The sequence below is a fragment of the Lontra canadensis genome, unplaced genomic scaffold (assembly GCF_010015895.1).
Source record: "Lontra canadensis isolate GAN:19392208 unplaced genomic scaffold, GSC_riverotter_1.0 scaffold59, whole genome shotgun sequence".
NCBI lineage: Eukaryota > Metazoa > Chordata > Mammalia > Carnivora > Mustelidae > Lontra > Lontra canadensis.
The window spans coordinates 6,677,443-6,705,393 of NW_022631053.1; the positions used below are offsets into that span (position 1 = coordinate 6,677,443).

At 57.8% G+C, this 27,951-nt stretch overlaps 1 protein-coding gene across 3 annotated transcripts; it reads left to right on the top strand.

The window, feature by feature from the left end:
* The first annotated feature begins 2,929 nt into the window (after positions 1-2,929).
* Positions 2,930-26,803, top strand: RAPGEF3 (Rap guanine nucleotide exchange factor 3). Of its 3 annotated transcripts, none has more exons than XM_032876951.1 (28): positions 2,930-2,945; positions 4,265-4,477; positions 10,203-10,256; positions 10,342-10,448; positions 10,613-10,734; positions 10,888-11,056; positions 11,605-11,689; positions 12,024-12,084; positions 12,193-12,269; positions 12,444-12,590; positions 13,125-13,237; positions 13,514-13,602; positions 13,904-13,982; positions 14,190-14,340; positions 14,426-14,508; positions 15,334-15,373; positions 17,884-17,965; positions 18,268-18,414; positions 20,349-20,446; positions 20,907-21,032; positions 21,126-21,307; positions 21,568-21,658; positions 21,761-21,811; positions 22,700-22,787; positions 23,134-23,198; positions 23,594-23,648; positions 23,774-23,845; positions 24,662-26,803. In XM_032876951.1, the coding sequence occupies exons 2-28, from the start codon at positions 4,385-4,387 to the stop codon at positions 24,778-24,780; spliced, it is 2,646 nt and encodes an 881-aa protein (XP_032732842.1). In that variant the 5' UTR covers positions 2,930-2,945; positions 4,265-4,384; the 3' UTR covers positions 24,781-26,803. The 3 variants fall into 3 exon arrangements, with proteins under 3 accessions (XP_032732842.1, XP_032732840.1, XP_032732841.1); XM_032876949.1 differs by lacking the exon at positions 2,930-2,945 and adding an exon at positions 3,446-3,788; XM_032876950.1 differs by lacking the exons at positions 2,930-2,945; positions 4,265-4,477; positions 10,203-10,256 and having other exon boundaries at positions 10,348-10,448; positions 10,911-11,056.
* The last annotated feature ends 1,148 nt before the right edge of the window (positions 26,804-27,951 follow it).

Sequence of the window (27,951 nt, forward strand, 5' to 3'; positions counted from 1 at the left end):
GGCTCTACCTAACGAACTCTGCTGTGGGGCTGCAGGTGGCTTACTGCACCTCTCTCAGTGTCCTCAGTGTCCTCACTTGCAAGTAGAAAGTGCTCTAGGGATGAAAAGTGACCTAGCACCCTGCACGTAGTGAGTGCTGGAAGAGGCCACTCTGGGCCAGAGCACTAGTAGCAGGCCTCAGGGCATAAGGGCTGAATGTAACAGAGTAGTCTTCCCTTGGCTCAGCCAGAGCTGGTGGCATGGCTGATTGGATGTGGAAGCAGAGAGGGAGGAATCTAGTTGGTGGCTTAGGCAGTGGTGGGGCTCCTGGAGCAGGGAGCTATGGGGGGAGATGCAGAGCAGGATGAAGGAGTCCAGACATGCCTACCATGAGGCACCTGGGAAGATCCAGGAAGCTGTGGGCTTGGAGAGTAGACAGCTCAGCAGAGAGACCTCGGTGGATGGGAGAGAGCCAAGTCCAAACCAGGGGGCCAGAAGCTCTCCTGACCCGTGCACCGTCCTCCATTATTCCTGGGGGCCTCTGCAGCCCTCTGCCATCCTCCTGAAGGGAACCGGGGCAGAGCTGGAGGAGGCTCAGACCCCGGAGGAGAGTTCCTTATATGGGGAGACTGCAACAAGGGGCCTGCCCTTCAGCTTCCATCATATGCCTCTCCTTCCCCTTCCCTCTGGAGCCCATGCACCCAGCTATGTGGGGAGTGACTCTGGGTAAAGGCTTTTCCCCCATTGTGGGAACTGGCAATGTATTTGAGAGGCAGGATTGCAGAATGACAGAGCATACAGGACTCCTGCTGGCTTGGGTAGAACCCACTGCTCTCCATTTTCCTAGTCAGGGTGGAGCTTGGGTAGGCCATCTAACCTTCTTGTGTCTCAACTTCCTCATCTGTGAAATGGGATGACAATAAGACCTATCTCATAGGACTGTTGTAATGATTAAAAACGTGCATGTATATAATGGATCAAGAGCAGGGCCTGAGGTAGGGCAACTGTTATCATTTATCTGTCCTAACACACCTCCAGGCATCTGATGACAGTCAGGGGAGGGTGAAGGCTGCCCCGGGGTGGGGCACGATGGTTCCCCAAGATGTCTCACTGTCTGTCTTGGGATGTCTTCCTCAGACACACTCCCCTTGTCCCCTGCCCCCTGCAGGCCTCAGTCCTGATTAAACATCTGTTGAATGGTCATTCTACTAGGCAGCCCTCACTCAGGAATCCGGAGAAGGAAAAACCAGGAAAAACCTGGGCTCATCAGTTGCCTGGGGGTGGGGCAGGAGGGGGCAGGAGGCTTTGCCTTCAGGTAATGAGAATGGGACCAGTGGGAGGTCCAGTGAACAGGCAATCACTCCAGCCATCCTCTAGGTCTCCCAGGAGAGGGGAAATGAGAAAGAACCCAGAGAAAAGAAAAACAAGGAAAGAGTAGTGTTGAAGGAGAACGTAGCTAGGGGGAAAGTGGGTCTGAGACACTTCCATTTGCATCCATCTGAATGACTTTCTTTGGACCTCTCATCCCCCACCCCAAGTCCTGCAGACATGCTCAATTTCTCCTTCCATAGCTTTCTCTTTTAGGCATAGAGTCCAGATTAGGAGAACGAATATGATGGATACACAATGCAGAACAACATGGGGGTCACGTGGGTCCTGGCAACCTGGATTGAAGCCCCAGCTCATCATTTGCTAGCTGTGTCACCTTGGCCAGTCACTTAATAACTCGGAGCCTCAGTTTCCCCATGCATATAAAGTGGGAATAAGGGTAGTGTGAGTTCATAGGGTAGCGAGTGGCAGAGATTACGTACATGAAGCACTTGGAAGGCTTCCAGGCACCTACAGGCTCTCATGGCTTCCTGAAAGGTCTGCAGCTACGTAGATGTCCGGCTCCGCTTCCCAGCTCCTTTTCCACCTGCCCATATAAGGGCAGGTATAAAGACAAAATGGGGGACCCCTTTCTGACCCCACTGCCAGTCCCTTGGAACTCCTCTGTAAGACCTTCTAGATCAGGTCACTAGCCCCAGCAACCTAAAACTTCCACTCCCCTCAACTCACTTCAGCATGCACCCCTGTTCCCCCCGCCTGTTATTCTTTCCTGCCAACAGCTAAGCTGTTCTCCCTTCTCTCAAATTCCCAGAACATGGCGGGGACGCCCGGGGTGGTGGTGGTGGTGGTGGTGGTGGTGGCTGGGTTTCAGTGTGGGGCAAAACTTATTCTCAGGCTCCCCACATCTCCTGAAAAACTCCACCATCATTTCTGAAAATGTGAACCCAGCAGACAACCTTGGGGTATTTGCTCAAAATACAGATTTTCCACTTCATGCCAATAGAACGGAATCTGAATGGGGAGGAGGTGGGGAGGATAAAACTTACATTTTGATAAGCTCCTGGGTGGATTTTAAAATACATATTAAAATTGAGATTTTAATCACCATTATAAACTGTATTCGAGAAAATAATCGCGGGTGGGAGATGGGAGCTCAGCGTTCCAAGCAGGAGGGATGGCTAGCGTCTTCCCCAATTCAGGCAGGCTCAGCAGCCAAGTGCAAAGGACAGAGACTGGGCCAAAAACGTGAGTCCTAGGAGGCTGGGGGCGGGGTGTGCGACTCCTTTCAAAACCCTCTTCCCTGTCCTGACCAATTACTGGGCGCTGCGGGTGTCGCGGTGAGGGGCCACTGTCTCCCCTCCCTCTCCGAAGCTGGAGTGGGCCGAAGAGGGCGGCTCTGGGCCATCTGCGCGGTGGTGCACACTGAAGCCCAGGAAGGCGACGGGCTTTAGTCCAGAGCCTGCAGAGGACTCTGGAATCCCGAGGCTCAGCCTCCAGCCGCCCGGCAGCCGGGGAGCGCGCTGCGGGCGTGGTTCTCGCAGATCCCCTCTTTTCCACAGCTCCGCCACACCTCCGGGCCCCCATCCCTCCTGGAGAGCAGCCCTTCTTCTCCCGCCTCAATTTCCCCACCCGCGTCCGTGCGTGTGTGTGCGTGTGTGTGTCTTGGGGAGGGGAGGCTCGGCAGCGGGATTCCCCCACGGGAAAGCAGCCCAGTCCCTCCCCCGGGCTGTTCGAGACCCTGAACCGAAACAGGAGGCAGGACGCCCCTGGCCGGGAAGCGGCCCCAGCCCGGATTTCCCTCCCGGGTGGGGCCGCAATGACTCACCCCCCTCCCCCTTCACCCCGGTTTCCTTGTTTGCATTTCTCCTCCCGGCCACGTGGCGGCCGGTGCCGCCACTCACGACCCGTACCCGGACACCGCGGCCGCGGCGGCCCTGGCACACAATCCCGGGCCGCTCCTGCCCCCTGGGGTTTCTCGGGTCTCTGGCTGGCCCCCGCCCTACTACCCCCGAGTCCCGACTCCACCCCCGGCCCATGCCCGCCCCCTTTCCTGCACCCTCCCCCACCGTCAGGCCCGGCGCCTCCTCCCTGCCCTCTCAGCCGGTCCGGGGGAGGGGAAGGGGGCGGGGAGCGCAGGGGGGTGTGACAGCTCCCGCCCGGACCAGTGCCAGCTGCAGCCTCGCTTCAGTGCCCGGTGCCAGCTGGCTCATTCGTCTGGGACGGAGGTGGAGGTTTGGGGCTCCTTGACGCAGGGGGGGCTCCCCCCCACGCCCCCTGCCCTCTACGCACCTAAAAGGAGCTTCTCCTCCCCGCCAGTTGCCCTGGCGGCGGGTCCAGCTAGGAATTACCCTGGTCACTTTGCCTGGGGCTTCCAACCCACACCCTTGTAGGAGCAATCGGGGTCTCGCTGAGGGTCTCCCCCCGCCCCAGCCTTTCGCTAGAGCCTGCAGGGCTGTGCGAGCTTGAGCAGGAACATGAAGGTGGGTAAGGTGGGGGTCAGGGTGGGGAGGAACAGAAGAGGAAGCTGACAGGGTGCGTGGGGTGTTTGGGTGGGAGAGAGAGGGCTGGCCAGGGGTGAAGGAGAAGGGGAGAAGAAGGGTTTGAGCTAGAGCTGTGTTTCTGGGGGATCCAGTGAGTCCGTAGCCTCATACTGGGAGGTGGCAGAGATCCCTTCAGGGCCATGGGCTGTGGGGTGGGGCAGAAGTCCAAAGGAGACAGGGAAGAAAGGCCTGATCTCCGGCCGCCAGCTGGAGACCCCAAAGCGCGCCAGACCGGCAGGCCCCAGTGAAGGTCTTCCTGTCCCTCCCCCGGCTTCTGGCAGGGTTGCAGCACCTCCGCCTGACCAGTCCAGAGGACTCAAAGGAAGTGGTTCTGCCTGGGGCAGTTGCGCCCTGGTCCAGCTGCCCCGGTCCCAGCCCCAGTCCCATGGCTCTCTGCCTTCCTCCCTGCGTCACAGGTGGGCTGGCCAGGTGAGAGCCGCTGGCAGGTGGGCCTGGCTGTGGACGACACCCCCTCTCTAGGAGCGGCACAGGTGGGAGGCCTCCCGGACGTGGTGCCGGAGGGGACCCTGTTCAACATGGTGCTGAAGAGGGTGCACCGGCCCCGAAGCTGTTCTTACCAGCTGCTGCTGGAGCACCAGCGTCCCAGCCGCATCCAGGGGCTCCGCTGGGTGAGTGCCTATCAGCTGCTGAGCTAGGGCCGGGCGGTGGGACCGGAGGGCCTGGACTGCGAGAAGGAGTACGCCACTGGGGGTGGAGGGGCCGCTGCCGGGCTGCACGGTGCGGTGAGCAGCTGGGCTGCTGTGCGTGTGGGTGGCGTACACAGCCGCCCTATGTGTGTCTGCATGCGAGTGGTACTCACCCCTGCCCGTGCTGGCGTGGCGGAAGGGGATTTGTCATCGACCTGTCACTTCTGTGCACCCCGAGTTAGGCAGCTCGTGTGTTCCCCAGGTGGTGGTGGGAGGCATGTGGGAGATGGGGGCAGGTCAAGGGGGAGGGTTAGGTAAGCTTCGTTGCTCTTCTGGATCTCTCACCGCGGCAATATTCTCCTACGGCGAAACGCCGAACTGCGCCAATTCTGCTGGATCTTGGGGTGAAGTGGTCATGTGAGCACTGCCTGGCGTCTGGCTCTGGGGGTCTCAAGGGAGGCTTTGGTGAAGTTTGGAGACAGGACCCGGAGTCTGCCTTTGCCAAGGAGCCTCCTGGAGCTGTGAGAATGAAGGAGAGGGCAGGAGTGGGCAGAGCTGTGGGGCGCAGGGTGGGCGACGGGATTCAGATCAGCAGAGAAGCTCTCTCCAGCTCTCTCCGGCCACCCAGAGTCCCTAGAGATCCTTCCCCTGAGATTTCGCGTGTGTCTATTGTGTGGGTCATGGGACAGCTTTGGTGGGGGGTGTGGGATGCCAGGAGGGTAACCTGGGCAAAGGGGTAGAGGGAAAGCAGGAGCAGGTGACAGAATTGGGAGAGCTTGTCACCTATGTCTTTTATCAGCAAGTCCCTTTGAGTAGGATGACCACCACCTTCTGCCTCTTTTCCTCCTACCACTTGCCCAACTGCCACTTATATTTATCAAAATATGAGGCTGAGTGAGAAAAAATGAGGTCTGCCAAGGTGATGGGACCTCCTACCCCAAAACGGAATTGAGAGGATAATCTAGGTGCCAGTCCCTAGCTCTCCCCCAACCCCTCCCTCCCCCCTGGGTCTTCCTGATCAGTTGTCTCTTGGGCCTGGGTCCAGGTCAAGCTGGGGCTCCAGAGGGAGCAGGGGAGCGGCCCCTTCTGGGCTAAGCCGCCTCCCCACCCCTCCAGGTCACTGGCGGTAGCTAAGGCTTGGAGCCTGAGGGCTAGAACCCTCCCTCCTTCCTTCTCAGGCTATAATTACTTGTGCATTTCCGGTCCCTTTCCCAGCTAGTAGAGGCAAGATGGGGAGTGGGGGAAAGGGCAGGTGCCGGGGACAGTGAGGTCACTGGAGGATCCCTGGGGACTCAAAGACTCAGGAGGGGGAATGGGGGGGGCAGGGGAAGTGGAAGAGGCCACAGGCTGTCTCCTGACTCTCCCAGCCCCCAGAATTGAAGAACTGGGGTGTGTGGGGAGGCCAGAAGGGTGGTGTGAGGGTTGCTGGAGTAGAAATGGGGTGAAAGTCACTGAAACACAGCCCCCACCTCCCACCGCCAGGTGTGTGGGGGGTAGGTGGGAATGGGTGATTAAAGGGAACTTAGATTTTTAGGGCTGGGGCAAGGGCTACACCCTCTCCTGATGACTGCCTCTGGGCAATGGGGGGATGGTTGTCTCAGCCCACTGCCGCTGTGTTTAAGAAGCCACACCTCTCACCTGTAGATGATGCATTTGGCCTAGGAGGGGCTCACCTGAAGGAACCAGGGGCTGCGCACAGTGGGTAAAGGGTGGATGTTTTAAAGGAGTGGAGGCTAAGATGACAGTGCTGGCAGTCATTCAGGCCGTGACAGCCTCTTAGAAAACCAGGGGGAAACCCATCAACCTCCCTTGGCCTGAAGAGAGCACTTTGTGTTGTGACAAAATCAGGACAAGAGAAAATAAAAGCAAGTTACAGCAGGACGGCCTGAGGTTAGATAGAGAACAGACTTACCAACTATCGCGAAAGTGACACTGGAATGAGATGGAAGGACATCTCCTTTGGAACACTGGAAAGGGAGAAGAGATCTTGTCTGATGTCTGGGAGCCAGAGAAGGATCAATTTATCTAGAGGCAGGGGCAAGGTCAGGATACATCTGGTGGGTCTCACAAGCTCAGAGAAGCCTGGGATGCTTCCCTTTGAGTGGTTGTTTTGGGGGAGGTGGCTCTGTTCTCTAATTCCGAAAACATGCTTTCATCCAACCTGTCCAAACAATGGTAGTAGCTAATAGTTGTTTAATACTTAGGTCCCAGGCACTATTTTTTTTTTTTTTAAAGATCTTATTTATTTGTTTGAGAGAGAGAGGAAGCACAAGCCAGGGGGAGAGGCAGAGGGAGAAGCCATCTCCCTGCTGAGCAGGAGGAGCCCAATGTGGGGCTCTATCCCAAGATCCTGGGATCATGACCTGAGCCGAAGACAGAGGCTTCACCGACTGAACCACCCAGGTGCCCAGGTCCCAGGCACTATTATAAGAGCTTTCCCTTATCATATCAGATAATCTGACAATAGCCCTGCGAGACAGATACTAATGTCGTCATCTCATTTTATAGACGAGAAAACAGAGGCACGGGGTGGCTAAGTGACAAATCCAAGAGGCTCGGATTCATCTCTGCTAAGAGACAAAGTGAGGCTTCTGTCCCAGGTGGTCTGGCTATGATGGCCGAGTACATGGCATGCTTTCTTTGGCTACAGATGGTAACACTGACCCCCAAAGCATCACCCCTCCCCTTGCGTCCTCTCCCTGTCCCAACACACACAGCCCTGGCCTGAGACCCTAGCCATGGCCTAAGGGAACTGGTCTGACAGGTCCCCACGAGGCTCTCTGGCTCAGTGCCGGCCTCTCCAGTGTGGCTCTGACACCAAGTGACAGGGAGGGAGGGTGGAGCTGGCTTGTGGTGCTGGTGCCCGGAAGCTCCTCTTCTACCCTAAGTCCCTCCTGTCTGGGGAGGAGGGTATGCCGTGGGCAAGGGCCTTCACCCCTACTTCTTTCCAACTGAGAACCCCTATGGTGACACTCAGGGTTATCGTATCAGGGACAGGGTCGGCCAAGGTACACAATATTTTTTGCATTGTGTCCGGGTAATAGGCGCCCATCGTGAAATAATGGTTTAATCAAGTTACTTAACACTTACTAAGCAGTTACCACAAGCCAAGCATCACTTCGAGTGTTTTATGTTATTAACTCATTTGACCCTCATAATTCCCTTATAAGATGGGTACTATTATCACAAACTCGATTTACAGATGAGGAACCTAAAGCCCACAGAGCTGAATAAGCAGCCAAGGTCACACAACTGGCTGGTACTGGGGACCCGAGATTTGACCTGGGCGTCTAAATTGGGAGACCCTAGCCTTAATCGTATCTCCTGAATAGTACCGCCGCTACCCCACACCCATCCTAAGTCGTTCCCAGAGCACAGGCACAGGGTAGGGACCCAGAGGGACTATGATAACAAACCCGGGCAACTTCATTTAACGCAAGGTTTTCTAAACTTACTTGCCCGTGGAACATTGCTGAGGGCCGAATTTATCTGTCCATAACATGAGGTGGGGGAAGCCCCAGGCCGTGGAGGTGCCTGGGAGACAGTGGTGTGGAGGTGGTGTGGAGGGGCTGAGGACCTGTGCTTTGGAACCAGACAAGCACAGCGTGAATCCCGGAGCCCCTCTTCACCAACTCTCAAGTGAGGTTGTGTCACCTCTGAGCCTCCTCCTCCCCAGCTGCGAAGCAGGAGACAGACACCTCCCTCCAGGCTCAGCTCGGCTGTTCAGTATGCTCTTGAATTTCTGAGCAGCTGTGAGGGTCCATCACCTCATCTCTCTGAGCTCCTGTTGTCCCTGGCAGACTGAGAGGGAGGTCTTCAGGAGCCTTCCTCAGCTCTGATGGGCCAGAGCCCACTTCCCCTGACCCTCATGCTTATTCCCTGAGGCTGGGCTGGAAATGGCTTCAACAAGGCCTGGGGATCTGGGATCTGGGGTGTGCCCTGCCTGGCCCTACAGGAGCGGACACGTCCCTTCCTAATGTGCCCTCCAGGGTCAGAATAATACCAGGAAGGGAGCACAGGCTAGGGCACAGAGGAGAGCTGGGGCAGGGACAGGGCCACCTGGGCATTTTGACATGAACAACAACAAGTCATTAGCACTCGGCACTGTTTGTTCTGACACAGGGGGGTGGCTTGGTAGCATTCCTGCCCTTCCTCCTTCCCCGACTCCTCCTCCTCCTCCTCCTCCTCCTCCTCCTCATTTCCTGTTGCTAAGTCTCCAAGGCTCTGTGTCTGGCACCAGGCTGGCCCCATGACCCGGGCAGGGATACCCTAGGGACACCTAGCGACTTCCACCCAGCCCCAGGCCAGACGCCTGTGCTTGCCAGACCTCGGGCCTCTGCGTGGCACACAGTGGGAAGATGCCAGGACCAGGCCAGGGGGTTCTGGCCCTGGGCCTGCTTGATCCCCAGCTCCCCAGCCAGGTCCTTTTCAGGGTCCTGAGGGCATCTGGGAAAGCAGGAGACAGAGCTGGTGAGAAGGGGGAAGAGGGGAAGGGGAAGGAGCTAGGCAGGTGCGGTGGGTGGGGTGAGACCAAGAATGTGCGCACTTTGGAGCTTATGCGTGGCTGTCTGGCTAAGTAGTCACTCATACTTGAGTGACTGAGTTACACCGGCTCTTCACCCCGACTTCCTAAGTCAGAGAGGACAGACCATCCCTGCTCCGCCTACTTTCCGTCTGGTCCTCTTCTGTATAGGGTCAGAGGAAATCATGAAGCAAGACGTGCCTTGTAAACTGCAAAGTATTCTGCCTTTGGGAGGGCCCATGGAGGGTCAGGAATCCTGTCCAGAGATGTCCACAAATTCCAGTTTTCCCTCTGACAGAGAAAGAAGGGTTGTAAGGGGCTGTTGTAGCCCACGTCCCGGGACCTATGGGCCCTGGGGTCCTGGATGGCTCAGGTGATACCAAGGGCATGGAAGCCTTGTTAACCAGTGTCTCTACATAAATCCCGTCTTCCAGAGCCGGTGGGGCTCCGCCAAGACTTCCTCCCTCTTGCAGGGTTATGGGCTAGCAGCCGCATCTCAGAGAGCACAGGGCCTTCCCAGCAAGCAGCCCGCCCTCTGCTTCACAGATGAGTAATAATAGCCAACATGTACGTACAGCTCTGTGCGAAGCTGGGCTTCAAACATTCAACCCACACTAACTCACAGGACCCTGCCCAGAGCCTCTGTACTGCTATTATGAGTGTTTCATAGGTTTTATAGACAAGGAAACCGAGGCAGGGAGAGGTCAGGCCATATATTTAGGGTCACACTGCTAGTACACTGAGGAGCAGGGATTTGAATCCAGGAGTCCCCAGGTCTTGCGGCCGGGGACGAACCCCGGCTCGGGATTAGGCTTGTGTGACCCCAGGCTAGGAGCAAAGATGCTCACTTCCTGACCTGTCATGGGCCTTTCTTCCCTCCCATCCTCATGCTCTCTCAGCAATGTCCCCTACACGGGTGTGGTTCACCTGGGAGCCTGGGCATACCTGGGCCCTGCGTAAGCAGAACAGGGATCACATCTCTTGGGGTGCAGTGCTCGTGTCGAGAAGGAAGACAAGGGTCTGGTTGTAGGGTGGGGAGAGGTGGATGCCTGGTGGACGCGGGTGGCCGAGTAGCTCAGGTGCATGTGTTTGGAGCTGGGGATGGCGCAAGGGGTGCGAGAGAAATGGGGAGGGCTGAGGTCCATGAGCTGGCATTGACACGCAGACCCTCCCCCCTGCCCTTAGACGCCGCTCACCGACAGTGAGGAGTCCCTGGATTTCAGCGTGAGCCTGGAGCAGGTACCAGCCGCAGGGGGTGGAGCCGGGAGGGGACAGCAAGCCAGGGCTTCAGTGCCTGAGCCAGCTGTGGCCCTCCCCGTCCTAGGCGTCCACGGAACGGGTGCTCAGGGCTGGGAAGCAGCTGCATCGACATCTCCTCGCCACCTGCCCAACCCTTATCCGAGACCGAAAGTACCACCTTCGGCTCTATCGGTGAGTGGAGGCCTGGGCTGCCTCCTTGCCCGCCCACCGTGTCTCTCCCTGTTACTCTGTTTCAGGCCTCTGGGCCTCACCCTGCTGCCAGCCTAGTTCCCCCTTCTGCCCTCTACCCTCCTGCCTTTTCATTCTCCCTCTTCCTGTCCCCTTACCTCTCATAGGCAATGCTGCTCCGGCCGGGAGCTGGTGGATGGCATTTTGGCCCTGGGCCTGGGGGTCCAATCCCGGAGCCAAGCCGTGGGAATCTGCCAGGTGCTGCTGGATGAAGGTGCCCTTTGCCATGGTGAGCCTGAACCCAGGGTGGGGCCCTCCGGGCTAGGCAGTCCTGGGGGGCAAGCATCTGGGGGCGGAGCCTCGGCGGGCCTTACTGTGGGGGCCTCTTACCCACGCGGTCTCTATTTGTTGCCTCCCTCACACCTGGGCCTCTGCCCTGCAGTGAAACACGACTGGACCTTCCAGGACCGAGATACCCAATTCTACCGTTTCCCCGGGCCGGAGCCAGAGCCCGCAGGTGTCCGGGAGCTGGAAGAGGAGCTGGTGGAGGCCGTGGCCCTGCTGTCCCAGCGGGGGCCTGACGCCCTGCTCACTGTGGCACTCCGCAAGCCGTGAGTCGGGTGCCCTGCCGCCCGCACCCCCCGGCCTTGCATGGCTCTAAGACTCTTTAGTCTTTCCATTTCATCTCTGAGAGGTTCCCTTTCCTTTCGCTGTGTGATCTGGAGCCCCCCTTCTCCACCTCTGAACCTGTTTCTTCCTTTGTAGCTGGGGTGGGAGGCATGGGGTCTACAAGGAGCAGGTGTGCTCAGGGGCAGTGGTGGCTGGGAGGGGGTGGGCAGGCAGGTCCTGGTTCAGGTTCCAGTTCCGCGGGCGACTTTCTGGGTAGCCTTGGACCTCTCCATGCCGGCTTCCTCCTCTGTCAAAGGAGGAGCGCCGTGCCCACATCACAGGGTTGTCACGAGGGCAGGTGGGATTGACACGTGCGAAGCACTTGCCCCTTGTCCAGCATGTGGTGCACACGCAGTAGTGGCCGGCCTGGTCCGGTCACCACCACGGCTGCGGCCAGCTGGCCCCGGGCCCGAGCATGGTGGGCGGAGTGGCTCCCATGCCCTGAGGCCCGCAGTCCATTGTTTGCTTCTCTACCATCTTATGCCTGCAGCCCTGGTCAGCGCACAGACGAGGAGCTGGACCTCATCTTTGAGGAGCTCCTGCACATCAAGGCTGTGGCCCACCTCTCCAACTCGGTCAGTCCGCCTGCCTCCACCCTTCCCCCAGGACCTCCTCTCCCTGCAAACCCCTGTGGCCCCTATGGCTGGGCCAGCAGGTGCTTCCCTCCCCTTCAGCCTCTGGCTTGGAAATGTCCATCAAATTTCTGGCTCCCAACATCCTTGTCCAAAAATCCCTCTGCCCCTCCTGGCTTGTTTCCTTCCCTTGCGTTGTCTCCTGCTGAATCCCCGGCACCTGACCTAGCCCCATCTCTGCCCCCAGGCGCTTGTGTCCTTGAACCTAACCTCCCCGCTAACCTGGCCCTTCTTACCCTGGACTTGCTCCACTGACCCTCCTCTCTCCGCCTCACAGGTAAAGCGGGAATTAGCAGCAGTTCTTCTCTTTGAACCACACAGCAAAGCGGGGACCGTGTGTAAGTCAGACGGGGTGTAGGACACTGGGCACCAGGGGTCTGGACGTGGCAGAGGCCATGGAGAAGTGGAGGGTGACCCCAGGTATGTCTAATGGTTTCTTCTCTCAGTGTTCAGCCAAGGAGACAAGGGCACCTCGTGGTACATTATCTGGAAAGGATCTGTCAATGTGGTGACCCATGGCAAGGTGAGTTCTCCCTCTCTCTCCAGCCTCCTTGGTGGTATCTGCTTCCCTGGCCCTAGCCTCGAGGCAGGACCTTGAATGGACCCAAGATTACCAATCTCCCAGGTCTCCTCCTGCCCAGGGGTTCTCCCACCATGGATCTGCTCTGACAAGGGCTGGGGCGGGGGCTGGCTGCAGGGGCTGGTGACCACACTGCACGAGGGAGATGACTTTGGACAGCTGGCACTGGTCAATGACGCACCCCGGGCAGCCACTATCATCCTGAGAGAAGACAACTGTCATTTTCTCCGTGTGGACAAGCAGGACTTCAACCGTATCATCAAGGTGCCGTTATTGGGGGTGGTAAGGGCAGGGGACGTGGCAAGGACCCTCCTCTGGAGCAGTGGTAGGGGGTAAGGGGCAGGGACCAGAGAAGGCCTATAAGGAGCATGGAGAGGTAGGAGCTGGAGAAGCTTAGAGGTGATGGCTGGTGCATGGGAGAGGTCCATAGCACGCTGAGGAGGCTCAGTGAAACTGGAGAACCCCAGCTCAGTGTGGGAGACTGTGGGGGTGGGTGGCTACAGAGAGGTGGCAGGGCACAGAAGGGTGGGAGACTAGGGCATGAGGGGAGGCAGCGTAATGGTGAGTGGGAGCCACAGAAGGAGGTGGGGGAGGGAAGGGTGGAAGAGGTGGCTCAGGCTGCATGATGAGGACTGGGAGTAGGGAAGATCCAAGGTCATGGGCATTGAATGGGGTGGGAGAAGGGCTGAATGACCTTGTGGGAGCCTTGTGGGGCCCGGGGAGGTGGAGGGAGATGTCCTGGAACAGGGGAAAGGACCTGCGGTGTGTACTGAGCACTGGGTGTGGCTTGTTCTCCAGGATGTAGAGGCGAAGACCATGAGGCTAGAAGAACATGGCAAAGTGGTGTTGGTCCTGGAGAGAGCCTCTCAGGGAGCTGGCCCTTCTCGCCCTCCAACCCCAGGCAGGAACCGGTAACACACCTACCACACTCCTTCGGCACAACTTCTCTCTTGCCCACCTTCTCTCCTTCCGTTTTCCAGGCTTTACTCCCTTCCCCCATGTCTTACCCCTGCTCGCTGGCCTCCCCGGGGTGGGAGGGGCGGGGCATTCGGGGATCAGATGCACCCCCAGAGCCAGCTTTCCCTTAAACCCCAAGGTGGGCCAGAGCTGGCGGATAGGGAAAGGTGATGTGATTCTTGATGTCTGTCCAGATGTGGGAAGTGCTATGGATTGGCTGTTTCCGCTAGGTATACCGTGATGTCTGGCACCCCAGAGAAGATCCTAGAACTACTGTTGGAGGCCATGCGACCTGATTCCAGCGCTCATGACCCAACAGGTAGGGGCAAGAGATGCCCCGTCTACTGTGTGACTCATCGGGTGGTCAGCGTTGTCTGGGAGAGGGCCAGGCACCCTGAGTGTGATGTCAGTGGGTGCTGGGTTGGCCCATTTGGCCAGTTGGCAGGAAGTCCTCATTCCTGTGCTCTTGGCTTGGGTGGGGAGTGCCGTCACAGGGGCTGGGCCTTGCTGGGACACTGCCGCTATGGGACTAGGAGAAGGGAACCCCAGTTCTGTCTGTATCTGTGCTTGGCAGACTTGATATCTGAGGTTCCTCCTGTTCCCCTGTTCCTGCCCTACAGAGACTTTCCTCAGTGACTTCCTCCTGACCTACAGCGTCTTCATGCCCAGTGCCCAGCTCTGTGCCGCCCTCCTGCACCAATATCCTTCCAGCCCCGGGGGGATAAGGAGGTTGTGCAGAACAGGGAGAAGGGGTCTTTCCCCACAGGGCTGCGCTGAGCTCTCCGAAGGACCAGGCTGGTGCCGAGGCCAGCTTGTCTGTGGGCCCCGGGCGTCCTTGCCCGTCCTTTGCCTGAGCTGTGGTGGGTGGCCTGGCCGGCCGTTGTGGTTCCCTTGACTGGCAGCCACCTTCCATGCGGAGCCCTCGGGGGGCAGTGAGCAGGAGCACAGCACCTACATCTGTAACAAGAGGCAGCAGATCCTGCGGCTGGTCAGCCAATGGATGGCCCTGTATGGCCCCATGCTCCATGCGGACCCGGTGGCCACCAGCTTTCTCCAGGTACCTGGGGGTGAGGCAGAGCCAGACTGGGCAGCCAGGGGGAGGCGAGACTACCTCTGAGCCAATGCATCTTGGCTCCTCCCAGAAACTCTCAGACCTGGTGAGCAGAGACACGCGGCTTTGCCTCCTGCTGCGGGAGCAGTGGCCGGAGAGGCGGCGACACCACAGGTGATGCTCAGGCTCTAAGTGAACTTTCCACATATGTGGCGGGTGGTGCATGGGGGATGGAGAACCCCACGCTGATTCTGGACACTGACACAAACACGTCGTTTGCCATCCAGGCTGCACTGCTTGTGGCTCTGCTGTTCTAGGCATGGTCCCCATCTCAGGGCTTTGGGCTCTCGTCCCTAACACCGGGATGGCGCCCATCTCCTGAGGATGGCATGTTCCCATGCCTTAGCTGAGCAGCACCTGCAGGTGCTGTGAGCCCTGGGAGTGTCAGCTGGGATTGCTGATTTGACTCCTTATTACAGTTAGCCCTTCCTACCAGTCGCTTGCTGTTCACCCTCACGCCATGCCTGCACATCCTCCCTCGCGCCTTCTCCCGAGTGCACCTGCCATTCCCACTTCCTCCATTCTGCACGTACTTACCCCAGAGCATCCTCAGTGTCCGGTCCTGCCGGCCCCACCCGGTGCATTTCCTAGAGCTTCTCTTGGCCTTCCCAGACATTCCCGTGGGACCAGGTGAGGTTTAGGGAGGGCTCACCTGCCCAGATGGACCCCTGGGGCACATTGCTTCCTGGAACTCTCTTTCCTTCCTGTGCTAGCCTGCGAAAATCCCAGCATACAGGGGCTGAGTTTCAAGCCCTGGCTTTGCCCCCTCTGGCTGGAACTTAGCAAGTCTGCAAAGCTCTGAGCCTCTGCTGAGGGCAGATGGAATCCAGAGCCAGGCCCCCTACCCCCACTCCTTGCCCCTACCCTCCTGTCTCGCCCACAGGGGTCTGTTGCTCTGTCCCTCGCTGCATCTCACTGCCCTTCTCACTTGCTCCCCAGGTTGGAAAATGGCTGTGGGAATGCATCTCCTCAGATGAAGGTGTCTGCATGGACCAGCTCCTCTCACCTCTGTCTGGCCCCAGCTTCTTCCCTCTGCCCCTCCTTCAGCCCCCACCCCAGGGGCTCAGCCTGGGAAGGATTCTCATGCACAGACACACCCCTGGGGCCGGGATAGGTGTTCACAGAGCAGGAACTCCCCAACAGGCCTGGGGAGACACAGAGGTCTAGGGTCACCCCTCCACCCCTACCTCACCCCAAGGGGTTTCTGTTGCATTTGGGAGGTAATCCGTGTTCATAGAACCAGTTAGCAGTTCCCGGGATGGGGGGATGATGCCTGAAGGCAGCCTCTGAAGTGTGAGGGTTCCTGGGAATCAGAGGTGGCCAGTGCCATCCCTGGCAGGGGACCACAAGCAGCAAAGGGGGATGAGAACGTGTGGCTGGAGCTGAGATTTCTTGAAGAATAGTAGGAGAAAGGGCTGGAAAGGTAGGATGGGGCCGGTTATAGGGAGTGCTGCCCTGGGAAAATAAACACCAGGCTCTCTGTGCCCGGTGGCCTGTCTGCCCCCTACCCCCAGACTCTCACAGGCTCCTTCTCTACTATAGGCAAAGTTTGTTTCTACCTCAGGGCCTGGAAATTTTTATCTCTGGCTCTGGGCCCACCTAGATCCTTATCTTTATGATCTCAGCAAAAATGTTGGGTTCTCAGAGAGGCCCACCCATCTCCTTATTCAGAGCACCCCCACCCTCTCCCCTGCCAAGGTGTCTTCTGTGATTCTCCTCAAAGCCTTAGCACCATGTGGGGTACTTCTTTATCATCTGTTAGTGCCCGTCCCACCAAGCTGGAGTGCTGGCTTCGAGAGTGAGGGGCCCGGACCTCTGCTTCCCCAGGGCTCCCAGGCTGCCTTGCTCATGGCGGGTGCTCAGGAACTAGTGTGGAATTGCCCTCACAGGCCCTCTGCTAGGTGCTGTTGCTGCAGAAGTGGAGGCAAGACACCCCCGGCCATGTGGGGCTCACATCACAGACAGGCGAGGGACAGAGCGGCTGAACAGTGTCGTGATGCCTAATGGCAAAAGCAGGAGTCTCTGGAGACAGAGAAGGGACGGGCTGACTCGGGGTCAGAATCGGGGAGCGTGACCACAGGAGCTGAGAGCTACAGAGCAGGAGGGTCAAGGCAGAAGAGGCCCCACAGTCTGGTTCGACGGGGAGGGAAATCTACCTGTTTGGGACCCTACAGGAGGGAGTGTGAGAGGGAGACACCAGAGGAGGCCATGCTGAGGGGTTTGGTCCTTGTCCTCTGAACAGTGTGATGCCTTGGAGGTGTGGGAACCATGGGTTGACAAGGTCAAGTGTGTGTTTTGAGTAGGTCAGCTAAAGAGCTGGTGATTTATCCAGCAGACAGTGATGGCCTTGAAGCTGCATTAGGAAGCTTGATCTGGCTCTGGTCAGGCAGACGGGTTGGGGGGGTGGGTGGGGCTGTGGGGGGAGGGGCAGGAGGCACCCAAGGGCTGATGGGGGGGAATATTCTGGCCACTGTAGCACATGAGGAGGGAGGCAACTGAGCAGGTGGATCTGAGGTTTGGCCTGGGCAGGGAGGAGGGGCTCAGAGGAACCCCCAGAACAAGATGATAAGCTTTAGGGAAACCAGAGTGGGGCGGCAGGTCAGGGGCTGGAGAAAGGTTGGGAGGCAGGATGAGAGCGTCTGGGGGGATGGAGCACAGATATGGAAGGATCCAGGAGGTGTTGGAAGAGAAGGTGATGCTAGAGGCTGCGACCTCCCCATGCAGGTGGTGTGAGACTGTGGAACTCTGGGGAGAGCTCTGAGACGTGAAACATAGAGAAGACCCGCGGGCCAGGGTCTGAGCTCAGAGGATTGGCCCCATTCAGAGCTGGGAGGGGAAGAGTCAGTACAGGAGTGGGAAGAACATTCTGGTGGACAGAGGCACTGTGTGGTGGAGGCCTCCACTCCTTGCCCTGTGCTGGGGCCGCATGAAGAAGGGCTGTGGGGCCTGATGGGGCAGTAGCGTGTGGGGAGGTAACAGCGCAAAGGGAGGGAGGAGCAGGTTAGGATTCTGGCTGTGCTACTTAGCAGCTCTGTGGCCTTGGGCCCGTTATTAATCTCTCTGAGCCTCATTTCTACTACCTATAAAATGGCAATAATATGAATATTTTTCTTAAAGGGCTATTGTGACTATTTAGATACTTAGAATAATCCTGTCCTTAGCGTGGCACACAGCAAACAGCCAGCTAGCAAACGGTAGCCAGAGGAGGAAGAGGAGGAGAAAACCAGGGCCAAGGGCTGAGGTGTGCTCGTATTAGGATCACTCAGGGCCCATTTGGCAAAAGGGGTGACACGCAGGCACAGGAGCACTGACTTGTCTCTCCTCGGGGAGCCTTGGTGCCTCATGCCTACCCGGCTCAGGTCCACGCAGCAAGCCTGCCGGTGGTGTGCGCCCAGTGCAGGTCTCACGCTCCCGGGGACAGAAGCCTCTGCTCTGCCTGTTCTCCCCTGTGCCCCCTGTGCCCCAGGGCTTACTTTCTCTCCCTCTCAGACCAGGAACATGCCCGTTTGGCTCCCCGGCCAGGACCAGCCCCTCCCCAGCAGGAACTGTGCCATTCGAGCTGGGGACAAAGGTTGGTGGACCCTGCCAGCCTGCACCCTGCTATCGTTATCCTTGACCTTAGTATGCCTGTCCGAGGAGGGCACACTGTACTCCTCAGGGTCTCTGTTCCAGGCTGCCAGACAGGGTGTGTCCCCCCAACTCAGGACCTCCCTCCCCCCTCCCCGCCCAGGGCAGCATATCCACCCAGGCTTCCCCTCACCACCCACCCTGCCTCCTCGGGACCCTCCCACTGCTGCATCTGCTGCGTGCTCACTTCTGGCTGGGGGGACCAAGAAGCCTCTTCCTCCAGCTCAGCCTGGTCTTCCTCTCCAGTCCCCTATGACATTTGCCGACCAGACCACTCCGTGCTGACCCTGAAGCTGCCTGTGACGGCCTCCGTGAGAGAGGTGATGGCAGCGTTGGCCCAGGAGGATGGCTGGACCAAGGGGCAGGTGCTGGTGAAGGTCAACTCTGCCGGTGGTGAGTTTGTGGCTCTGAGCGGGATGGCCCTGAGGGAGGGACCCCTCCATCTGTGCCTGCCCAGATTCCCGCCCTTGAATTAAGATCATCATTTTGATCGCCTTCATCAGTGTTAGTGATGGTTAGCATTTAAGGGCGGTTTATTAGGTCTCCAAAGGGCTTTGCGTGTCATGCTTTGAGAGCATGTGCTTGGGGCTGGCTGTCTGCAGTTGAGCCCAGCCCTTTAGCTCCCTATCTGTGTGTCCTTGGGCAGGATTCTTCTTGATCTTTCTGTGCTCTTTTCAGCATCTGTATAATGGGGCTGATAGGAGTGCCGACTTCACAGAGGAACTGTGAGGACTGAATGAGCCTATCTATTTTAGGGTTTAGAACGGTGGCTGGCCCAGCACTTTGTACATTAATTTTATTATTATCGTCCTCATATATTCATGGAATTCTAATAACCACCTTATGAGATAGGTACTTTCATCCTATTTTCATTCAAGGAAACTGAAGCTCAAGGGGATGAGGCAATTTCCCCGAGTCATTGAGAGTGTCTGGCTTTTGAATTTAGGTAGTCTTCATTCATTATGTCAGTTGGCGCATGTATTTGAGAGGCAGCTATGGGGCAGCAATGTGTTAGGAGCTGGAGGCAGCGTGGCAGGTGAGACAGAGAAGCTTGGCGGTTAAGAGCATCCACAGAACCCCTGGGCCTGTGTTGGGACCCCAGGACCCACTGCCGACGAACTGTGTGATCCTGATCTGAACAGAGTGCTTAACCTCTCTGAGCCTCTGATTCCTCACCTGTCCCATGAGCTCTAAAACTGTACCCATCACACAGGACGGCTGTGGCCATTAAACGAGGTCACATTAAGAAAACACTTAGCCCGGGGCTGGCACAAAGTTAGTGCTTAGAACATGGAAGCGTGAGATTTACTTAGACCTCCTTTCAGGGACCTTGGGCCATCAGAAACCCCTCTTCAGTCTCTGTGAAGGACACAGCCCGGGCCTGACATCTGGAGTCTAGAATAGACAAGAATTAGGGGCACCCAGGGAATAATGGCAAGGAGTGGGGGCCAGAAAAGCAAACACTTCTCCCCCTTCAGGAAGTGGGGCTTCAGGATGAAGTCCCGCGCACCTGTGTTCTGCTCTGGGAAGCACCTCCCCCTGGTGGCGACTCAGAGAGTTGCAGCTGCCCCGGAACCAGAGACCCTACTATGTGACAGGAACTGTTCAGAGCACTAACCTTCCTTCAGATCGTTTAGATCCCCTCCCATGTCAGTAAACGCTATTTTTACTACAAACCCGCTGTTATCTGTGTATTTGCTCAGAAGTCATATACATATACTCCCACACTAACATTATATAATTCTAAAGCTACCCACAAAGTAAAACTGCAAAACAGATGAGAAACATAAATATAAGGAGAAGAGTTGATATTTTTTGGACACATGATGGTCTTACTTTGGAGGCTACCGGCCTAGAGAGTGGGGATTCACACATGACTAAGAACACGGGCTCGTTCAGTAGTTGCTGATGAAAATCAACACTAAGTAAGGCCCACTTGCCACTTTTCAAAGGCCATTACATGCCTCATCTCCTTATTGCCATTGCTTACATAAATTAACTTGTTGGACCTGTGAGTTGTCAGGGTTGGTCTTACTGTCTCCATTTGACAACAGAGGAAACTCTCGGAGACTTCAGTGTTGCCCGAATATTGCCTGTGTCACTGACAATCCTTTCTTATCTTCCTCGGTGTGCTGACCTGTCCACAACCTGGGCAGTGTGGATGTTGTGGGCAAGAGCACCTGCCCAGGACTCTAGCCTGGCCACTGGGAGAAGGGGCCTCCCAGCCTCCCAGCTGGGGCCCCGGACACTGCCTTTGGTGGCTCCCAGGCTTCCGTCTTTGTCCACCACTTCCCCACCCCCCAGCCCAGCCTCTGCTTTCTTTGCAGATGCCATTGGCCTGCAGCCAGAGGCCCGTGGTGTGGCCACATCCCTGGGGCTCAATGAGCGGCTCTTTGTTGTCAACCCACAGGAAGTGCACGAGCTGGTAGGAACAGGCAGGGGGCCAGGGAGGAGCTGGGTTTTGGGAGTGGCAGAGATGGGTGCAGGGGAGGGTCACAAAGAGGGGAGACGAGGCCCTGGCTCTGACTGCTGCTGGGTCTTAAGGATGAAGTGGAAGGAGTGGGTCTCAGCTGATGGAAGGTTCCAGAAGCTGGGGAAGGGAGAGAGCTGGTTGAGAGCTTTCAAGGAGAAAGAAGACCTCCCACTGGAGATTACCCAGGAGATAGGAGCCCTACAAGGAGTGGGGGGGTCTCAGCACTGGGGAGCTGGCAGGAGGATAGACGTCTCCTTGGGAAGCCTTATCCTTCAGAGGCCTACTCCTGGTAGCACCCTTCTCCTCCCCGACATCCCTTTGACCATAGGCATGGAGTCTCTGCCCCAAACTCTCTCCTCCTACCCCGCATCTGTCCCCTGGATTCCCCTCCTGAGCTCTCTTGCACCCACAGACCCCACACCCCGAGCAGCTGGGGCCTACTGTGGGCTCTGCGGAGGGGCTGGACCTGGTGAGTGCCAAGGACCTGGCGGGCCAGCTGACAGACCACGACTGGAGCCTCTTCAACAGTATCCACCAGGTGTGGGGAGCAGAGCTGAGGGGAGGCATGCAGCCGGCCGGCAGGGGCACCCCACCTTGTGTGGGCTCATCTCTCCTGCTCTCTCCTCCCCAGGTAGAGCTGATCCACTACGTGCTGGGCCCCCAGCACCTGCGGGACGTCACCACGGCCAACCTGGAGCGTTTCATGCGCCGCTTCAACGAGCTCCAGTATTGGGTGGCCACGGAGCTGTGTCTCTGCCCTGTGCCGGGCCTGCGGGCCCAGCTGCTCAGGAAATTCATCAAGCTGGCTGCCCAGTGAGTGTCTGTGGGCTGGAGCGGGGGTGTGTGTGGCTGAGTCCTGAGGCGTCTCTGTCCCCAGTTGCCTAATCTGCCATCCCCTTGCTTCCCTGGGTCTCCTAGAGTCTTTGCCTCCCCACCCCGTTTGGCCCCAGGCCCCACAGAGGCAGCGCTGGCCTGGCCTGGCCTGATCCTGGGCCCCAGGCCTGCTGTTGTCTGGGTAGGAACTTTGTGGGCGTGGCTGTTTCCCCTGAGATCTCTGGATCTTCTATCCATAGCCTCAAGGAGCAAAAGAATCTCAATTCCTTCTTTGCCGTCATGTTTGGCCTCAGCAACTCGGCCATCAGCCGCCTGGCCCACACCTGGGAGGTAGGTGTGATCTGGAGGGCCCGTGCCCATCCTGGGAGTGTGGGTTGGGGCTAGGGCTCCCATCCCGGAGCAGTGAGAGCTCCATCTGCCTCTCCTCTACAGCGGCTGCCCCACAAAGTCCGGAAGCTGTACTCGGCCCTCGAGAGGTTGCTGGTGAGTGCTGGGCCTTGGCTCCTCTTTCCAGAAATCCTGATTCTGGGCTTCCCAGCAGTCCCTCTACCTTTCCCTGGCCACTTCTAGAGTTCCCAGCCCTGGGCCAGAGTCGGATTCCTTCTGGGCTGTGTGTTTGGGGTGCTGGCTGCGGCATGAAGTGTTAGCAGAATGAGGGGGGCACAGAGCGTGTTGTATCCCGTGTGGCAGGGGTGGGAACCTTAGCTGTGGCCGTGAGGTCCTGTGTGAGGACCAGGACAGGACACATGTGGTGTCTGGCTTTGGGCTCCGAAGTGCCAGGGGAACATCAGGGGAACATGGGTCTCCTGCCGACCTTCCCCAGGCCCAGGAAGCAGGTCCTGGCACCAGACCCATGGTGGGCCAGAGTCTGTCAGTGGCCCCTCAGGAGATGCTAGAGGAGGCCATAGATGAGGGAAGAGTTGAGGAGCTGGCTGCCCTTACCAGCCCCCTGCCAGGAACTGTTGACGGTTAAGAGGTCTTGGGAGTGTTCAAGAGAGCTCACACAAAGGGTTTTTATCAGCCTGGCTATGAGCTCTCAAGAAAAAAATGTACCTTGCGGCCTCAAGAGATTCAGAGGAATTTACCCACTAGAGAGGGACAGACAGAGACAAAACAAGAGGAGGGACAGAGAGAGAGAGAGGGTTTTCCATAAAACCCCTGGGCCCCTGAAGTGTGTTTGGGGGGGCTAAGACCAGGAAGCCTCACACACAGATGACCTGTGGTGCTTCAGGTCCCCTCCCTCCTGCTGTGGAGCCCGCCTGGGGGAGACCTGGGGCCCAGAGGAAGCTGAGCTCCGAGCAGGTGGTGTTTGGTTGTGTCATGGTGTGTGGTGGTCAGGTCCCTCCCTCACTGAAGCTTCTCCCCTCTCAGGACCCTTCATGGAACCACCGAGTCTATCGCTTGGCCCTCACCAAGCTCTCCCCTCCCATCATCCCCTTCATGCCTCTTCTTCTCAAAGGTAATTGGACCAGTGCTTACCTTCTCACCTCCACCCATCCGTTCCTGCGTCTGTCCGCGTCTGTCTGTATGTCCACCTGACCCTTGGGGTGCTGACACCTTGGGGGACACAGATGAATCAGGAGTTCTCAGGCTAGAAGCAGCGTTGAGACAAGTGCTGGTGACATCAGATGGCCTCTGATACGAGGCCTGAGAGATACAAGGAAATTGCTCCGAGGGGTCAGAGGAAGAGGGCAGTGTGGGGCTGGGACAGGCCCAAGGTTCCCATGATTGGCCCGTCACCTTTCCTGGGCTGTAGGAGGGGGGAAGAGTTTGGGGATCTTAAAGCAAAACCCATCTCTCTGCAGACATGACCTTCATCCATGAAGGAAACCACACATTGGTAGAGAATCTCATTAACTTTGAAAAGATGGTGAGTTCAAGGAGAGTCGGCATCTGCTCCTAGAGTGAGTTTGAGATATGGCTGTGTCCTTGGAAGGGAGTGGGGGGCGGGAGGTGACCTAAAGTCGTTATTAATAATACAAAGATGAATACTTCTTTTGACGTATTCACTCCCTTTCGTGCTGGGGAAGACAGCCTTAATGACCTCACCCGGCAAACACAGCCCGAAGCCCTCCCTGATCTCTGTTCTTTCTCCCACTGCCTGGTTACCTGGCAGTTAGGGTTACGGTCAGGGCAAAGCAGATACAGCCCCATCTAGTTCCTAGGAGCACCCCCACCAAAGGGGTCTTGGTTTGCAGCCGCCCCACAGGCCATGCCAGGGTCCTGCCCCTCAGGCCTGGTCTTGTGTCCTTACTCTGCCCACAGAGAATGATGGCCAGAGCCGTGCGGATGTTGCAACACTGCCGAAGCCACAGCAATGGTGAGGGGCTGGTCCCCTGCCCCCGCCCCTCTGGAATCCACATTCCCACCCCCCACCCCCACCCCTGCCCCTCCAGGCTCTGGTTGGGCCCTGTCTCCCTGACTCCTGCCTCTCGCCCCGCCCAGTGCCACTGTCGCCACTCAGAAGCCGAGTATCCCACCTCCACGAGGACAGCCAGGTGGCGAGGATGTCCACGTGTAAGTGGGGCAGGGCTGGGCGCTGATAGGGCAGCCTTGGCTGGCGTTTCCCTGCACCTGCATGTAGGATGCTGTGAACTCTTCACCCCACCACTCTGAGGAAGCTAGAACCTTCTCCCAACTTAAAGACACATGAACAGGCTTGAGTCCTGAAGTCACCTGTGGAATGCTGGGGCAGAGTGATAGAGCTGGGCCCCAGACCAGGGGTCCGCTTACCCCAGACCCGATTTTTTTTTTAATTGGTCTGCAGTCGCGTGAGGTGGGATTAATTAGAGTCCACGGTTTATCCAGCGCTGTCATTGTTGGCCCTTTATTTTACGTATGTATCTATTGGGATCATAGAACGAACACTGCTGGACCCATGCCAAGCGTGTGCACAGACGATAGCTCCCTCTCCCTGCGTACTCCTCTGTCCTCGTGGGACGCCATAATACAGTGACACAGCTAAATTTATATGGACAGACACACATACACCTAGAGCTTTTAAAATGCTTCATATATTTATGATGACCACAAAATTCTTCAGTTGCCATTGCTTTTGAATTCAGTGAAAGGGGTGTTATGCAGTACGAAATCTTGGGGACCTGTTTTTCGGAGTCTGAGCCCTTCCCCACACCTCTGCTCCAGACCGGAGGGTAGACTGGCCACTAGCTGGGCTGTGGGAACTGGCAGGGTGGGGGGCGGAGGGCGGCAAGGCTCATCTGCTCCTTTTTGCCGGGGTGGGGTTGGGGTGGGGGTGGGGGGGTGGGCAGGCATGGGCGCTACAAAGCGGCGGCTGTCCTCCCCTGACCACTCTCCCTCCCACCTCCCCGGCAGGCTCTGAGCAGTCCCTGAGCACCCGCAGTCCGGCCAGCCCCTGGGCTTACGTCCAGCAGCTGAAGGTCATCGACAACCAGCGGGAACTGTCCCGCCTCTCCCGGGAGCTGGAGCCGTGAGGCGGCTGGGGCTGGAGCAGGCACTTCCGGTCAGGAAAGCCAGGGCCCGCCCGGGGCCAGGAGGCCCGCAGGCCGGTGGCAGCTGGGCAGGGCTCTCCCGAGTGGACTCACGGCCCTGGAGTGGGCGGCATGGAGGCGGCTGTCCCCCGTGATGACAGACGGCCAAGGAGGACCTCGGAGTGGAATGAGCTGGGGCCCAAGGCCAAGGAATGGGGGGCAGAGAGGCCCTGGAGCGGGCGGGAGAGCAGAGCAGGCGCTGGAACTTGGTTCAATAGAGAGCTCTCCACACCACGTTTTTCCCAGATTCTGTGCGTCTGTGGCTTTGTCCTCAGGCCATCTCCAGTCGCTTTGTTTTCATGGTGGACAGAGGGAGCAGGTCCCATCTGTGTGGCGGGTGTGCAGGCCGGGGCAGGGCCGGTGTGGCCCAGGGAGGGGTGAGGGAGGAGGGCCCCTGCTGGTCTTCCCAGAGCACTGGAACAGGAGATAAACAGTTGGGTGTGGCCTGGCCTGTTTGTATGGGAAGGGTGGCCCCTGAGGAGCCTTACCGTTAACAGAAATGACCGGGGATGCTGTGTTCCGAGGCCAGCCCTGTGGGGTGTGTCAGTGAAGTCTGAAACCCTCCCAACCCCAAGAGCTGGGGCGGAGGTGTTGTCTCGGGAGTGGACCCAGGGAGGCTGACAAGCGTTCCCACTGCTGTAGGGGGCTCTGGGAACCAGGCGGAGCGCCAAGACCGCTGACGGCCGGCCCCTGGCCGCAGCAGCTGCTGGGGCCTGGAGCCGCCGTCAGTGGCCAGCAGGGGTGACCCTCGGTTCTCCACCGTGGCCTGAGAGCTCCATTACAGACCAGCCGCCACTGGCTCCTTCCACCCTCCCCTCCTGGCTGCGCTTGCTATCCCTCTGCCTGCAGCACGCCTCAGCCTGGTGGGTGGTCCTCTCCACAAACCCGTGGCCTCTAAGAAATGGCCACTTTGTGGATGGTGAGAGAAAGAGCACTGAGGCGGAGGCCTCTGAGGGGAGCCATCCCTTTCTCAGGCCTAGCAGGCTCCCAGGAAATCCAGTTCTTGAGAATGGTCCCAGCCAGCTCTGCCCACATTCAGTCCTTCCTCCCCTGCCCCTTCAGCACTCCTGTCCCACCCAGGGAGCTCCTCTGATGAAGTCCCAGGCAGGGCTTCCCTCCTCTCTCAGCTTCCTGTGGCCCTGAACGTGGTAGGGGGAGGTTCACTGTCTGGTCTAGAGAGAGGGAAACCTCTTGGTCTTGGGGAATGACCTCAGAGTAGGCACTGAGCGGCAGGGCCTGAGGGCTTCTGGAGGAAGTGGGCCCCTTCCTGGAGGCCAAGGAGGCAGCTGGTGTGACCCCGTACCGGCTCAAGTCCACCTCCTCTAACCCCTGCTTTGCCAGACCTCTTATCCTAGTGGTCAGGGACACACATGCAAACTGTTCCCAGAGAGAATTAGAGCCTTTTGCAGGAAGCAGCACAGCTGGGATTACACCTCAGGTTTCTGAGAGAATCCCAGCAAGTTAAGGAACAGTTCCCTGCCTCCATTTCTCCATCTGTAGAATGGGTATGATGATCTCAGTCCAGCCCTTTGTGACAAATTGAACCATAGCTCGGCCTCCAGAGCCACGGAGACAGCCTTGGCAGTCTGGTGTCCTCGGCCTGTCGGGGTGGGTAGAGAGCACCCAAACCCAGCCTTGAGTGAAGCTGGGCAGAACCCACTCCTCCAGGGAGAGCCTGAGTAGAGCAGATGACAGGGTAACCAAGCCAGTTCCCTAGCCTATGGGTGGAGATGCAAGACCACGGGGCACAGAAGCTTCCAGAGCTGAGCAATCATGACATGAGGCCCAAGCCTTGGTGAGTCAGGACTCCCAGGGGCTCTCTTCCATCTGAAACCCATTGTCTGATGAGGTTTTGGCCAAGAGCAGACCAGCCCGCCGGCCATAGCCCTTCACCATCCTTTCAGACTCCAGAGTGAGACATGCCTTCCAACAATAAAATGGAAGCCAAGCGTGGTCAGGACCGGTATCCTCCGTCAGCATTTCCATTTTCCTTCTCTGTGGTCACACCTATGTTCTGAAGGAACTTTGGCAGCACACACACCTTCCTTGTGCCTTGGACCGCCCTACAACCTCCCAGCTGCCTCAGTCTCTGGGGTACACCTTCTGAGCCTACTGGGAGAGGCCGGGCCAGGAAAACAGTGCCCAGGACGGGCAGGAGGACACAGGTTGGGCACTGGAGACGCTGCTGACTGGGCTGGGTCACCACAGAGGAGGGAAAGGTTCTGGGTCATGGTGGCTTCTTGCTCTGAGGGCCACGTCAGCTTCTATCTGCCTGACAGCCGAGGCATGGGGTGGATGGGAGGCATCTTCCCATGCCATGTCCCAGCAGCCCAGGCTGCCTGTAGGGGACTCCCAGTTAGTGTCCCAACTTCAGGACAGCTGTGACGGGAGAAGGAACTCATGGCACTGCTGGGAGAAGAAAGTGTAAGATGAGGCCTTAAGTAAGTCTCTTACCTAAAAGGAGGGAAAGCAGGGAAGAAAGTGTGTGTGTGTGTGTGCGTGAGTGTGCGTGGGTACCTGTGCCCCACGTACGAGGGAGAACAGAATGGTGATTCCTCCTCTCAGATACACACACATACTTACCCATCCCTCCTCCCCTACCCCTTGTCCCTAGCTTCCCTGGGAAAGCCAGGACGCTAATTGTGAGGTAGACACCAGGGAGGGTCATGCCTCTCCAGCAGGCTGAGCAGGATCTGGTGAGAGGGGAGGGCAGCCTGGGAGCCCGACTGTCTGACCCTCTGGCTGCCCGAGCTCTCTCCTCCCTGGGAGCCAGCCTCCCCCACCAGCCCTGGGCCTCTGGCCGCCAGGCTTCCCAAGCTGCAAAGATTAGTCTTTTTAATATTGCTGTTATTCATAGTACTTATCATGTTGATAGGCTTAGATGTGAATAGTTTCCATCCTTTCCAGCATACTTCAGCCTCTATTATTTTTATATGGAGAGTAGCGCACATATTTTTACCCCCGCCCCCATTTTATAGTCAAACTGAGGCCCAAAATGATTGGCCTGAGGTGGCGTAGCTGGCTAATAAGCAGGTGGACTGGTGAGGACTGGGGTGTGTATCCGCTGGTCCCGTGCTGCGGTCCTTTGCTCACCCCTGCCCTTTCCTCGTGCCC